The sequence below is a fragment of the Poeciliopsis prolifica genome, unplaced genomic scaffold (genome assembly GCF_027474105.1).
Source record: "Poeciliopsis prolifica strain line A6 unplaced genomic scaffold, Auburn_PproV2 SCAFFOLD025, whole genome shotgun sequence".
NCBI classification, from domain to species: Eukaryota; Metazoa; Chordata; class Actinopteri; order Cyprinodontiformes; family Poeciliidae; genus Poeciliopsis; species Poeciliopsis prolifica.
In genome coordinates, this window is record NW_026562400.1 from 5,246,625 (window position 1) to 5,260,497 (window position 13,873).

Sequence of the window (13,873 nt, forward strand, 5' to 3'; positions counted from 1 at the left end):
ATTGCCTGTATAAGAAACTGTCCCTCTGGAAGATGAATCTCCTCCTCCTGAGATTCAAGTCTTGAATCTCTAACATGTTTTCTTGCAGTATTTGCCCTTTATTGGCCTTTATCATGGGGTAGTGTGTTAGTGTGTTGTCAAGTGTTATTTTTTGCTCACATAGGGCAGAAAGTTCATTTTTAGAATAATCTCTCCAAAGCATCTTGTTTCGTATGATCAAGTCCTCTACATCGATTCTAGCAGATTTTGATCAAATTTTTAATTGCTTTCTTCCAGCAACTTTCTTCTAAGCATCTTTTATTTGTAACCCAAAAGCTCATGGGTCCTGATGTTTCCTAACAGTTTCTGTTTCAACAACATGAGCAATAATTATACACAACTGTACTATGAAAGTTACTTTATATGCCCATGTGCTGTCGTTTCTAACTATAACGTTTTTATTTTGTTTCCTCTTATTGTCTGAGAAGCCAGTGAAATTAAATGATGGCTTCAGTGACAAATTAAAGCCTACAGTGGTTTTATTTATTATAAAGCACTTATTGAATAAGAAAAAATGATTTCATAGCATATCAGCACGTCAGCTCATTCACACTGTGGGGGTCAGTTCCTCTAAAGTGCTGTCTAATGTCTCGGCCACGATCCAAGGTTTTCTGGACCACACAGCTAAATCTGAGCCAGCAGACAAAAAGGAACCACTTTGTTACATCACTTTATACACTTTTAAGCCTTGCTGTCACCTATGCAATACCTCTCCGGGAACATTTTCATTTGAACAAAAAGTCTGTTGTCTCAGTTGGAAAAAACTCTGCTTTTGAACAAAACAGACTCACACACACACACGCACACACACGCACACACAAAAATAGATCCAGTCCATTACTGAATGAGCCCTAAATGACATTCATTTTGGGGTCGTTCCAACTACTTTCAATTACTAAATATCCCAGCAGAATACAAAAACAAATATCCTCTTTACATTCTCCATTTTACATCCACCATAATTATTATGACAATATAGTGATATTGGTTTCACAGTTTTGATGATTATCCCACGAAAAAATGAGGGAAAAGGGTTCTTTTACAATGTTACTGAGGAGCTAATTTGCATATGACTTGAATTGATTCTGCTCACAGGATAGCATACTCCATTTCTGCTTATTATTATTTCATATATATATATATATATATATATATATATATATATATATATATATATATATATATATATATATACAAAAACTAATGCATTTAAACACATTAGGGTACCGCCAGCACCCTAATGAGATACTGGGGCGCCTGTTTCATGAAATAACCACTAGAGGACAGTAAGAGAAAATGCCTTGACACTGTAAAACTTATTTAACTAGAGAAAAAACAAAACAAAACAGTGGAACACATGCGTGCACACACACACACCCACGCATTTTTGCCAACAACTGCATATACTTTTAAACTTTTATGCTCTGCTGTTTTGTTTCCTTCTCGTCTTTAAATGCTGATGCATTGGAGTCCACATGGAGCCCGGGGTGTGCAGCAAAGGAGGCTGAGGCTAAAGTATGACGAGCCAGGCCCCGCCCCCTTGGCGTCCAAAATAGAAACTGTAAACAAAAAGCAGCCAACCACAGAGGCTTTCAAACGCCGACACTGTGGAGCATCACTGCTGCGGTCCGACACCGATCATGTGTTGGATGTTAGGCGAATGGAGTCGCTGCTGCTGGAGCTCAGCAAGAGGAAACATGAGTGCTGCTTTTGAAGGGTGATTTTGTCTTCTTGTTATTATTCTGAAGTTTCTGATCCAGATTAGCAAAATGAGAGAGAAGGGGAGCAAAAGAAAGTTAAATATCTCCCAAACAAATGCGCTAGACTGTCTGCTGAGATCGAACTGCAGCCATGCATAGTTCAGCTGGATTTCCATCGGGACACTTACAGAGAGTTGTTTGCAGCTTTGTAGTTGTGCTTCATCTGAAAACTGGTTTATTTGCGCCGTTTTCATCCCATGCAACCCCTACCAACCATGGCAAGGCTGCGGAGGAAGGCTTGCGTTGCCCTTTTTCTTTTCACCCTCTTCATTTTCGGGTCTCTGATGGGACTGAGGACCCTGAAGCCTACTGACGGATTCTCGGATCTGGCTCCTGGCTTGGACCTCTTACCAATCTTAGGAGGGAGGATGTCCCGGGAAGCCACCGCGTCCCCAGTCCAAGCCCGCCCGCAAGGGGGAAACACAAAAGCAGTTCTGTCCAACTCTGGTCCAGAGGGGACAATATTCTACGATGTTCACATCTTTTACTACACTTGGTACGGCAGCCCTCATATGGACGGGAAATACATCCACTGGGACCACATCCTGGTCCCACACTGGGACCCCAAGGTCGCATCCAGCTACCCGAGAGGAAAACACATGCCGCCCGAGGACATCGCCTCCAGTTTCTACCCGGAGCTGAATTCGTACAGCTCCCGGGATCCGGACGTGTTGGAGTCCCACATGGAGCAGATCGGAGCCTCTGCAGCAGGTATGCAGCTCCGTGGTGCTCCCTGGTTTGTTTTGGTGTTTCACTTTACAAATCTGGTAGAACGCTGAACAGTTTCAGCACCACAAATACACTGGACAGCTCCGCAAACTCTCTGTCGATCCACTCCTGTGTTTACTGCTCATGGATTTACAATGACGTGCAAAAATGTTCATATTTCTTTACAGCTTCACTATTTTCTCCATGTTACATTCCAAAACACCAATGTATTTTATTGGGATTTAATTTTTAGACATATGTGACAGTAAATGTAATCTATTATCATAAATACAGCTATTTATAAAGACTTCAGATGTTTGATAGAGAACATTGTGAAGTAAACATCATTACAAGAAACATAAAAGGCACCAGAAAGGTCAGATATAAAGGATGGTTTGGTTAGAAAACTAATGGCCAAACTTTCAAAATCTCAAGTCGCTCACATCTGGAACAAAATGCCGAAGCTCGGTTTTTTCCTCTGACACAAGCAGATAAGACCAAGTCTCATCCTCCACTGGCTTTTGAAATCTCATAACAGTTTGACTCCAGCAAGGTGGTAGGAGGCTTTTCTTCAGCAGAGCAAAGCAGGTCAGAGTTGATGAGAAGATAACCCCCCAAAAAACAGGGATGTTCTGAAGACAACCTGTCAGAGACTTCAAAAAAGATAAGGCAGAAATTCATCAACCAGAGATACAATGAGATGGTTTAGATGGAAGCATGTGTTAGATGACAACTAAGTTCAGACAGAAATCCAGCTGAATCTGAGGCAGAACTTCAGTCAAACCCTAAAAGATATAGAACTCTAATCACAAAGGTGAGTCTACAAAGTATTAACTTCAGGGGCTAAAAACAAGTTCATGCCACACTTCAAATTTTTATTCGTGAAAAACACATGGTTAACTTTTTTTTCAACATCTCAACATTGTGTATTTTGTCTGTTGCAATAAATCCTCATAAAATGTCTTGATGTTTGTGGTTGCACAGTGATAAAATGTGAAGTCCAACACCTGCATGTTTTTGCAAGGCACTGTAAATAGCCTTGCTTGAAAATAAAAAAAAAATAAAATGAGAAGAATCCATCAGCAGTAAAATGATACAAAGTATTAAATGATCAGCCAGGTCCAGTGTCTCCAGTGTTGTGAACTTCAAGTACTTCTTGAAAAGTGTCATAAATTATGAATGCGTACATGTTGTTGCCTTCCCAAAAGCTTCTTTGGCTCTAAAAGACATCTGAAGTCTGCTGCAGGGTGTCAAGTAACAGACTCGTGTGTTTGACTACACGTGACAGGCCCTGATGTTTCTGTCCCGCGGCTCACTGGGTTATTGTACACCATCCGGACTGATGAGCCCACCGCCATACAATCCTCTGAAAGCTCATCACTTTAACAGATGGACCAGTGGAGAGCTGGCTGTTAATGCTTAGTTAAAACAGCCCAATTAATTAGAAACATAACAAGTCAAATTATTAACACTTCCGCTTGAGCTGATAAATTATATTCTGCCGCATCAACGTCGACAACAAAAATGAATAGAAATAGCCACACTGTTTATACACATACGTATGAGAGAGTGTTGAACTCTAATAATTTTAATGGATTTTTATTTGCATATCTTATGTGCCAGTTCCTGTCAGATGCCAGTGACAAATGTAGTAGCTATGAAGTACCTTCCATTTTTCATATTAGAACTTCAATTTGTATTGTATTGGGACATTTATAAGCCATAGTGACACCACTATTTTTCCATCGATTGCATTGTTGTTTTTTTTTCTATAAAGATTAAGAATACTTTCTCTTTTGACTATGGTTTTCTTCCATATATATTTTTTCATGACTTTGGTAATAGTTGTTCAGCAAGATTCTCCAACCTGAGCTGAGGTTCTCTGCAGCTCCTCCAGAGTTCCCTTTAGCCTCTTCGCTGCTTCTCTGATTTCTGTTCTCTTGATTTGATCCATTTAATGTATTTCACTGAGCGAATGGAACAGGAAGAGGAATTTAAAGAAAGGGAACATAAAAGATCTTTTCAATAATATTTTATTGAACCATATCACTGGTACTGTGATATGGTTGTACATGGAAAAAAAAATATCAGGAAAATTTTAAGAGGTATGAATACTTTTGTAAGGCTCTGCTAAGTCCCTTTTCTGCCAGTATCAGTGGATGATTCTGCATAATGCTTTCAAATGCATGAGCTGTCAAAGTGCCTCAGTGTGCTGAGAGATTTCCTCCTAAACGCGACATGACAGGCTTAGATGAGAAATGCAGATGAGTAAATATAAATACCATGACTACTCGATGTGAAGGATGAAAACATGAAGACGGAAGCGCAGACAGATTTCCAGCCTGAATCATCTTTGTGTTTCTAGGGGTTCTGGTGCTGTCTTGGTATCCTCCCGGCCTCGCTGATGACAACGGGGAACCCGCTGAGGATTTGGTGCCAGCTGTACTGGATGCTGCATACAGACACAGCCTGAAGGTAAAATGCATCAGCACATTTTGTAAGAGCGGATAAAGTGCTGGAAACTGGTGGAAGGAAAGCTCTGAAAGGAGCAATCTGCTGTAAAACAGGGTATTCTTCTATATTTTTCACTGTGAATATCAAATTTGTTATTGCAAGAGGGAAGGTTTAATTTCTTTATTGATTGTGCTATTTAAAGTCGACACCTTGCTGGTGGACAAGGTCATATTTCATCATTAATGCAGCTAAAGGTTTTCCATCATGCTTAACCTTTAACCACACGGATCCCTACTGAACAGAGCAAAAATAAGCCTATTTTTACTTCTGTTCTTCTGTTTTAATTTGTTCTTTACCTCCGACACAGAAAAGATGAACCCCAAATCTGTTAAAAATATTGTAATTCTGATATAAAAATGCAATTTTTAAAGATAAAACTTTTCAGTTTCTAGTAAAACTACACTGGTAGTAAGAACAACGAGGTACTAGTTCAGATAATATATAATTTATAATATAATGTTATAATGCTGGCCTTGATCAAATATTAAAATGGTAGTCATATAATTGCATTATGATCTTCCTTCTCTTCCACTCAATCAACTTGTTAGCAGAAGAACAGGTTCAGTTTGTTTTTGAGCAGAAAAAAATAAAAATGAACAAATTGCCCTTTACAATTTTAATTTAAAAATTATAATCAAAGCCTTGTGTCCCCCTGAATACTTTCAACTTGACATTATTTAAATGATTTATTTTTAACTCTCGTTAGTGTGTAACATTGTGTTAAAAATGATAACAATGGACCAACCTAAAAGTACCATAAAACACGTCCATGGCTTTCAGAGTTCAGAGGAGATGCTCTGGCCTGGAGCCTTCTGCTACTGAGTAACAGAGAATTGACTTACAGTATATTTGCATTGATTTACAGTAGTGGACAAACCCCAACCAACTTTAGCAACACTAAGGTCACATTTGGAATCATAGAAACATCTTTTTGTCTTAATTTATATTTGGCCTGAAAACCCCCACAACTTTGAAATTATGGTTAGTAATTAACATGAACATAAATTAAAAGCATGTCACTCCTACTTTCTTGTCATTTTAAAATACTGTACTTGTTAATAATGTGCACTGATTCTGACAAATAAACTAATATATTTGTTCCCACATGCAGCATGCCAAATGTGAAGACTCATAATTGGGAACCAGGTTTATGAAGCATTAGCAACCTGTGAACAGCTGCAAACTGTATCTGAGTGGAGCTGTAGGTGATAAACTCCAGTTGGTAGAGCTGTGAAAATGAGGGTGGGAGTTGTTTTTAATCACACAGAAATTCTTACATAAGATTGGAAATGCCATATTCAAATTGATGCAGAAAATAGTTCCTCATCGTTCAAAATGACTCTGAAAACATCATTAGACGTAAATGATTCCTTAAAGGCTCGAGCAGCTTTACTCTGATGTCCACTCTCCTGAACTTACACATGAATATGTTATTTTTATGATATTTTTTAATGTCATCCAGCTATTTGGCTTATGTAGACCAGAGAAATAAAATTGAAACAAGACTTTTACATGGAGAGATACATAGACATAATCAAACATTGCAGCCTTTATTTTCAGATGTCAGAAAAAATGAAATAGTCCTGCCCTATTTTAGCTGCCTGCTTTCAGTTAGAGTATTGAATATTCACGGATAAACATTGACTTGTAAGGGTATGAAGTTCATATGAGGAAATTGTTGAGAACCGATTCATGGAGGAAAAAGAGACTGTGCTGTTGTAACATAAAAAGATATAACAAATCTCATAGTTTAAACATTACAGAATGTAAGGTAAAAAGGTACACTTTTCAAGGAAGTGTGCATTTGCAGAGTTCCTTAATATGATGATCTTTGATTGCAAATGTATCCCTTTTAGACCACTGTTGTTAAGAAAATCTATACTGCTTGAATATCCAAAACAAATTGTTTTTACAACTTGGTGATGTAATTATGAAGATGATTGATGGTGACGCAATTCAGTAAAATGACAGTTCATATTCTCACATGAACATCCTGATAGTTCATTTTCCAGCACAGATAAGAGTCCTCTCTATAAAGAGCTCTAGTGAGAAGCAGTGGGCTCCGGCCAGACTGTCAGATTTTATATCACATTTATGTCTTCAGTTATCTGGCTGGAGGCAAATAAATAAAGTATCTCCGGAGAGACAAGACAAGAACTACTAGAATAGACATGCAACAGTGGGCTTGTGAGGGTTTCACACGTGATGCTGTCAGGAACAAAGCTAACAGATAGGCTTTATCACCAGAGTTTGCTGTCAGCTCTGCTCTGGTCAGTGTGGCATTTTTGTTGAACGCAAATAGAAAATAATAAGTGACATTCTTCAAACCATTTTCATTCTGCAACATGTCAGCATCTTATTGAATTAGGAGATTTCTTCTTATAAGCTTGTGAATAAAAAAAAAAAAAAAAAAACTTAGTGCAGTTTTTCTAAGCATCCTCCTACCAAGCTTCTTTCAGTCTTTCTGCAGAGAGCAACATTTATTTTCCGACTGCTTCTTTTTGTGCAGTCTTAGAATTTCAGAGTGCAAAGTGCAGAATGTTGGATTGAGCCGTTTTTCCTGGGTTCAAAGAATCAAAAATTAAAAGACAAGTGAGGAGGACAAATGCAACACTTTGGTGTGAGTTAGGGTCATAAGTTTCACCATGAATATTTTGATTTATATAGTAGAGAAAATCCAAAGATAAATTAAAACATATCCGCCTAATACTTAGAAAAAGTCACATATATTCATTCCATCTCCCAGAAGAAAATCTAAAATAAATCTCAGGATACAATATTAATACAGATAACAAGTGGACGTAAACTTCTCTCAGAAAAAAGTGGTTTTGAAACTAAATATTGACATAAATGGCCGGGTACGGACAACTTGAAACGACAACTTTCCATTGCTCTCTGACTTGTAAGAAATTTTGTTGGAAAAAAGAAAAAGGAAAAACTTCTGTACACCCGACATCAATCATTCCAGCAATCCCACACTATACACCTAAAAACAACCCTTCACCTATCTTTGGGTAATGTTACAAAAGAAACCAATGGAGTTTTCATTATATAAGGTGAAAGGTATTTTCAGCAGCTCCCACACACAGCTTGAGTGTTATGCACAGTAGAGTTGGAAAGCTCAAAAGCACAACCGCTGCTGCTGCTGCTGATTCTCGACCTCAACTCGAACCGGCGCTGAAATAGTCTCTCTGCCTAAGGGAGTGTGCATGGGGGTGGCTTGGTGGGGACAGGGTTTGTGGTGGTGGGGTGTCCTGGGAGCTGGGTGTGGGGAGGAAATGAGCAGAGGGGAAGTGAGCATCAAAGGTCCCATGAGTCAGTTTGTGCCTCTGAACAATCTGCACCCGGAGGGGCTGTAAAAGTTCTGTCTCGTAAGTAGGCCATGTCAAGTGCACAGGGGAATATGGCCCATGGGTGCCCTGTGATCAGACAGACTGTTTTATTTTTGTCTCTGGATAACACAATTTTTTTCTTGTGGGACTCTTTGTTGTTGTGTCTGTCCACGGGGTGTGACCACAAAAGAAAGTGGCACTCTCAATTACAGAAATGTCCTAAGCTTAGTTGGAATTTATCTAATTATTGCAAAAATCTGGAGCTTTGTGTTTGCCCTAATTCCTCCCTTTGTGCTTTCTGCATGAGATGGCATTAAATTTCTCCCTGCTCAGCATAAATCATGCTGCAGTTGTTCCAGGGTCGTGCTGTCAGTGCTTATGAAGTATAAAAATGCTTGAGCTCATTTACTTAAAATTTACAAGAGATTTATTGGGCAGTATTTGGGGAAATTAGTACTGTAGCGGTTCTACTCTGAGCCGCCGAGAAACAAATTTGTGTCTCCCCTTTGGGTGATAATCATGTGGCTTTATATCCTCAGCTCCTCAGAAGAGGTTCACACTGAAGGCTGACAACGTCCAGAAAGTTATGGCTTCATAAACCTAGACTCAAAGCTGTGATTTATACTTCCTAAGGTCTGCAGTTACAGAGAAATCAAAGCAACAGTTTTGTCACCCTTAAAGCCTTCCACAGAATCCTGACAGATCATTCATAGGGTCCACAAAAGTACTTTCACAGCATTTTTGTCACCATACAACAGCAAATTTTATATTATTTCTATGTTTCATATTTTATATGATATTCCAACACAAAGTGTAAATGTCTGGGAACTCAGACATACATTTTGGTTATGTACATTTTCCTCCATAAGTCAATATTTTGAAGAACAATATTCTCAGTCCAGTGCAGTTCCTCCAGCCTTACTCCGGTGCTTTGGGCTGCTTGTCTAATTAATGCTGACTGAACACTCTCTGTAAGTTAACATGTCTGTGGAAGCAAATATCCTACTCCTTGCAGATTTCTCTTGTTGTGCCAAACGAACGAGTCAAATCAACAAATAAATATTAACAGTTAAGCATGGACAATAATGCAGTATTTCAATGGTGACTTTTTCATTACGAGGAAAAGGCCTATCAAAACAAAGCTGGCCTAGTTTGAAAAAGTAATTTGCCCCTGAAAGCAACAAACTGCTATCAAGCATGCATGATGACTGGCAATGAGTCTTCTACATCACTATGGGGTATTCGGACCCATCTTATCCAGACTTTTACAAGGGAACTTTTGGTTTGTTTTCTTTAGTTTCACAAAGAGGGGACTTGCTGGTATGCTCTGGATCATTGCTTTGCTACATGACCTAAATACGCTTGAGATTAAGGTCACAAACTAATGGCTGGACATTGTCCTTCAGGATTAACAGAATTCATGGTTCCAATAATGACCACAGATACATGAGGTTCAAAAGAAGCAATGAGGACTTGGACCATCACACTACGTTTAACTATCTGTATTATTATTATTATTATTATTATTAATCTGGAAAGTGTTAGCTTTGTGTCAGATGTAAAAGTTGTGCTTTTTTGTCTTTCACATCAGAGCCATGTCTTGACAGGTTGACAGTTGGCCCAAATGATTTCCATTTTTAGATGAGATTGTTTCATTTGTTTTAAAACGAACCATGCTTTCTATTTCACAGATGGATCTATACTGGGACTAAACTGAATTCAGGTGAACTCTACAAATTAAGTGACTGGGCTTTTTTAGGGGCGTCAGAGTAAATAGACTGAATATAAATAAGCATCACACCTTTCATATTTTTTTGTAAAGCAGCTTCAAAATTGGATATCATTTTGTGTGAAGGTACTGTGCAAACATCCGCTTAGTTTCTTAGTAGACTTCTGATGACTGTCACGTTGACAGTGGTTTCCAGAAGTGCTCCATATCTCTAATACAGACTCCCATTGTGCCAAACAACAGCGATGTGCTTCAAAATCTAGCAAAGATTACATCTGATATAACACCAATGATGTACTACATGCTGCACAGTACTTAAGGCTGATCCTAGCTTCCTCACGGAGCTCCCTTGATGACATCCATTTAGTCACTGCTGTCATTTTAAAAGGCCATTTTTCTCTTCACATTGTTCTCTGTGGATTTTCACTGCTTTTAAAGTGGTGTTTCAATCTGAATTATGCATAATAAAACTCACTGAATTTTCACTCCTCCTTTTAAAATATTCAGATTTAGCACCTTTTGTGTACACGCCATTTCAGTTCTTTTGTAATATTGCAGCTTTTTACTTTGCCATTAACTGAAAATTGATGTTTCTCTTAAACACGGAAATGTCTCAGAGTCCTCCCCAGAGGGCTCTGCACAGGATAAAAAAATATGATATATTGTTGGGGAATTTGACATGAAAGCGCAGGAGTTCAGTTAGTAGTTATTTTCTTTTTGGAATTATTCTCACAAAAATGCTGTAATATGCTACAAGGCAACATGAAGCGAGTGTTCCTTATGCTTCTTTTATCTTGGGGCAAAATTTTTACTTTGTTTTGAAGAAAAGCAGTGGTAAAGGGATTTCTAAGTCTTTTTACTTACAATAAAATTTGACTTTAAAAGCCTTTCACTGAGTACTTTCTGCTTAACTTCAGTTATACATTACTTTTAACCTTATGCTCAAAAAGGTTAGCTATCAGCTCAGGGAGGATCACTTAGATATTGGCAAAAGTTTGGAATGTGATATGAGTTAAAACACAATATGCATTCTCTCCTGGATTTTTTTTATTCAGGTCGCATTTCAGATCCAACCCTACAGAGGAAGAAATGACCAGACTTTGCACGACAACATCAAGTACATAATTGACAGGTAGGTGCTTGTCTGGCTGAACTTCATCACTGATGCAACTCAAACAGTAATCCATTAGGTTTGCATGCATAGCTGAGGGAACAAGGGTCAAATATAGAAAGACTTTTAGGTTGCTTTTCTAGATTATGTAAGGCCAGGTTCATGACTTATAAATGGGTTCTTGATATGAAAGCAGTTTTCTTTTCAATCTTTTAGTATCAAAGAGGGCATAAAGAAAAGTGTGCATAAAGTACATTCTTAATGCAAAGCCTCCAACTTAAACCAAACTCTTATAGTTTTGCTGAAAATTGAGATATTTTACCAAAGTTGGTGAGGATGTGTTGGGTAAAAAATATACACCTTTCATTTGCTGGAAAAATAAACTGTAGTCTTTACTAATGTGTCACTGATGGCGTATATTAATGTTTCAAATGACCCCAGGCATTTTTTTAATCAACTAACAATATAGCTCTTTGCATTAAAGCACTTACAATCCCTAAAAGCAATCCAAAGATTCATCACACTTTATCAGCATGGGGAACTGATGTAAGAGTTGTTCAGCAGATATTTAGAGACACCTTAGTTTACAAAGAGTTCAAGCCTCAAAAGATAATTGCTGAAGAAGTTGGCAATTCACAGAATTCTGCATTTAGGCAAACTATAGGAAAGTTGCATGGAAACAGAAGGTGTGGTATAGAAAAAAAAGGTGAGGTGCACATGCAAAGGGGATAATTAAAGCCTTTTAAAGAGGATGAAGGAAAACCCTTTCAAAAATTGTGGAGAATCACCTCAAACTGATAAAATTAATACCTAGGCAAAAGTATTTGGCACCTTCCTAAAATGCAAGATGTACTAGTATCTAGTTAAAGATTCATAATCTGCTTGATTTGAATCAGTGAATCACTTGGCCTAAAATCCACAGAGAATAAAGTATTCAACAGGAAGATGAGACAGCAGAGCCAACAGTGCAGACAAACTGGAGGTCACTATTAAATAAACCTCTGCAGAGCCAGTTTGATGCTTTACCACACTGTTGCTGTAATTCATGCAAATGGAGCACAGACTTAGCATTGAGTGTGCAGTAACAACATCAACATATTTTAGTTTTAACTAACCTTAGAGCTTTTATTCATTTAAACTGCAACAGAAATGCTTGAAATGTATCGCTCTGTGCGTGAAGTTTGACTTTTTGAATTAAATTACTGAAATAAATTGCCTTGCTGATGTTTTTTTTTTTCACATCCTCGTCTCTGAAGGTACGGTGATCATGGGGCCTTCTACAAGTTCACTTCCAGCACAGGGAAGAGTCTTCCTCTCTTCTACATCTATGACTCCTATCTCACTCCACCAGAGTCCTGGTCTGAATTTTTGACTCCCACCGGCTCCCACAGTGTGCGCGACTCCCCATACGACTCCATGTTCATCGCTCTGATTGTTGAGGAGCGTCACAAGCATGACATCCTGGCAGGCGGCTTCGACGGAATGTACACTTACTTCGCCTCCAACGGCTTCTCGTTCGGCTCTTCCCACCAGAACTGGCAGGCCATTAAGGCCTTCTGTGATGGGAACAACCTCCTTTTCATCCCCAGCGTTGGACCCGGTTACATCGACACCAGCATTCGACCATGGAACAACCACAACACTCGCAACAGGGTCAACGGTCGCTACTACGAGACGGCTCTGCAGGCAGCACTCAACGTGAGGCCGGAGATCGTCACCATCACGTCTTTTAACGAATGGCATGAAGGGACGCAGATAGAGAGGGCCATGCCTAAGAAAACCGTGACCCGTGTGTACTTGGACTATCAGCCACATGGACCTGAACACTATCTGGAACTGACCCGCCGCTGGGTCGAGCAGTACAATAAAGAGAAACAGCAGTGGCTGATGTGAGCTTGAAACAGAATTATGCTTCACAGTATCAGAGTGATCAAAGTGGCAACAAATGCTCATTTTTGTGACTAAAACACAGTATCCCGGGTCTTTCGGGAAAATGCTGAGAGAATTTTTTGCTTAATACTTAATAGTCCAGGACTCTGAAATGGGCATGTCTTATTTGTTCTTGCACCTCTTAATCAAAAACAAATTGTGAAGTCTATCTCCACAGTATAGTTTTTCTCTTCATCACATCACTAAAGGATTTCAAATGACTTGACCAAGATAATTTTTTTGTTTGTGCATGACTTGATTTGTATCACTTCTCTTAGACTAAGGTGTGGAGTTGAACATTGACTTGAAAATAATACAGAAAAAAAAAACAACAACAAAAAAAAAACACATTTATATATTAAATTGATGAAAAATATAAATTAAGAGCATTCTTAGCCTTTATGTGGACTAACAATACAACATAAAACTTCAATAAAAAAAATAAAAAAACCAATAATTAGATTCACAAGCTTTGGTTTATGTTAATTCACAAATAATCAAATGCATACTTACAGTTATTGTCCCTTAGCATCTCCATTATGTGCTTTATGTAGCCATCAGGAAGGTTATTTAACCTGTGGCAGAAATGATTTAAACTGGTTTGGTTCCTGACACTGATCTATTGAATCTAGTCCAGGTGCGCACAAAGCGTGGCCTGAAAAATGATGTGCTACTCTGAACCGCAACTGAAGAATGGTACAAATTGGACAGGACAGCTGAGTTGGTTAAAGTAAATTGGCATTTTTTGAAA

At 38.5% G+C, this 13,873-nt stretch overlaps 1 protein-coding gene across 1 annotated transcript; it reads left to right on the plus strand.

Annotated features, from left to right (window-relative positions):
* The first annotated feature begins 1,666 nt into the window (after window positions 1-1,666).
* On the plus strand, window positions 1,667-13,343 carry LOC129371003 (glycoprotein endo-alpha-1,2-mannosidase-like protein). The gene is made up of 4 exons (XM_055047333.1): window positions 1,667-2,510; window positions 4,873-4,982; window positions 11,138-11,214; window positions 12,450-13,343. The coding sequence occupies exons 1-4, from the start codon at window positions 1,997-1,999 to the stop codon at window positions 13,084-13,086; spliced, it is 1,338 nt and encodes a 445-aa protein (XP_054903308.1). The 5' UTR covers window positions 1,667-1,996; the 3' UTR covers window positions 13,087-13,343.
* The last annotated feature ends 530 nt before the right edge of the window (window positions 13,344-13,873 follow it).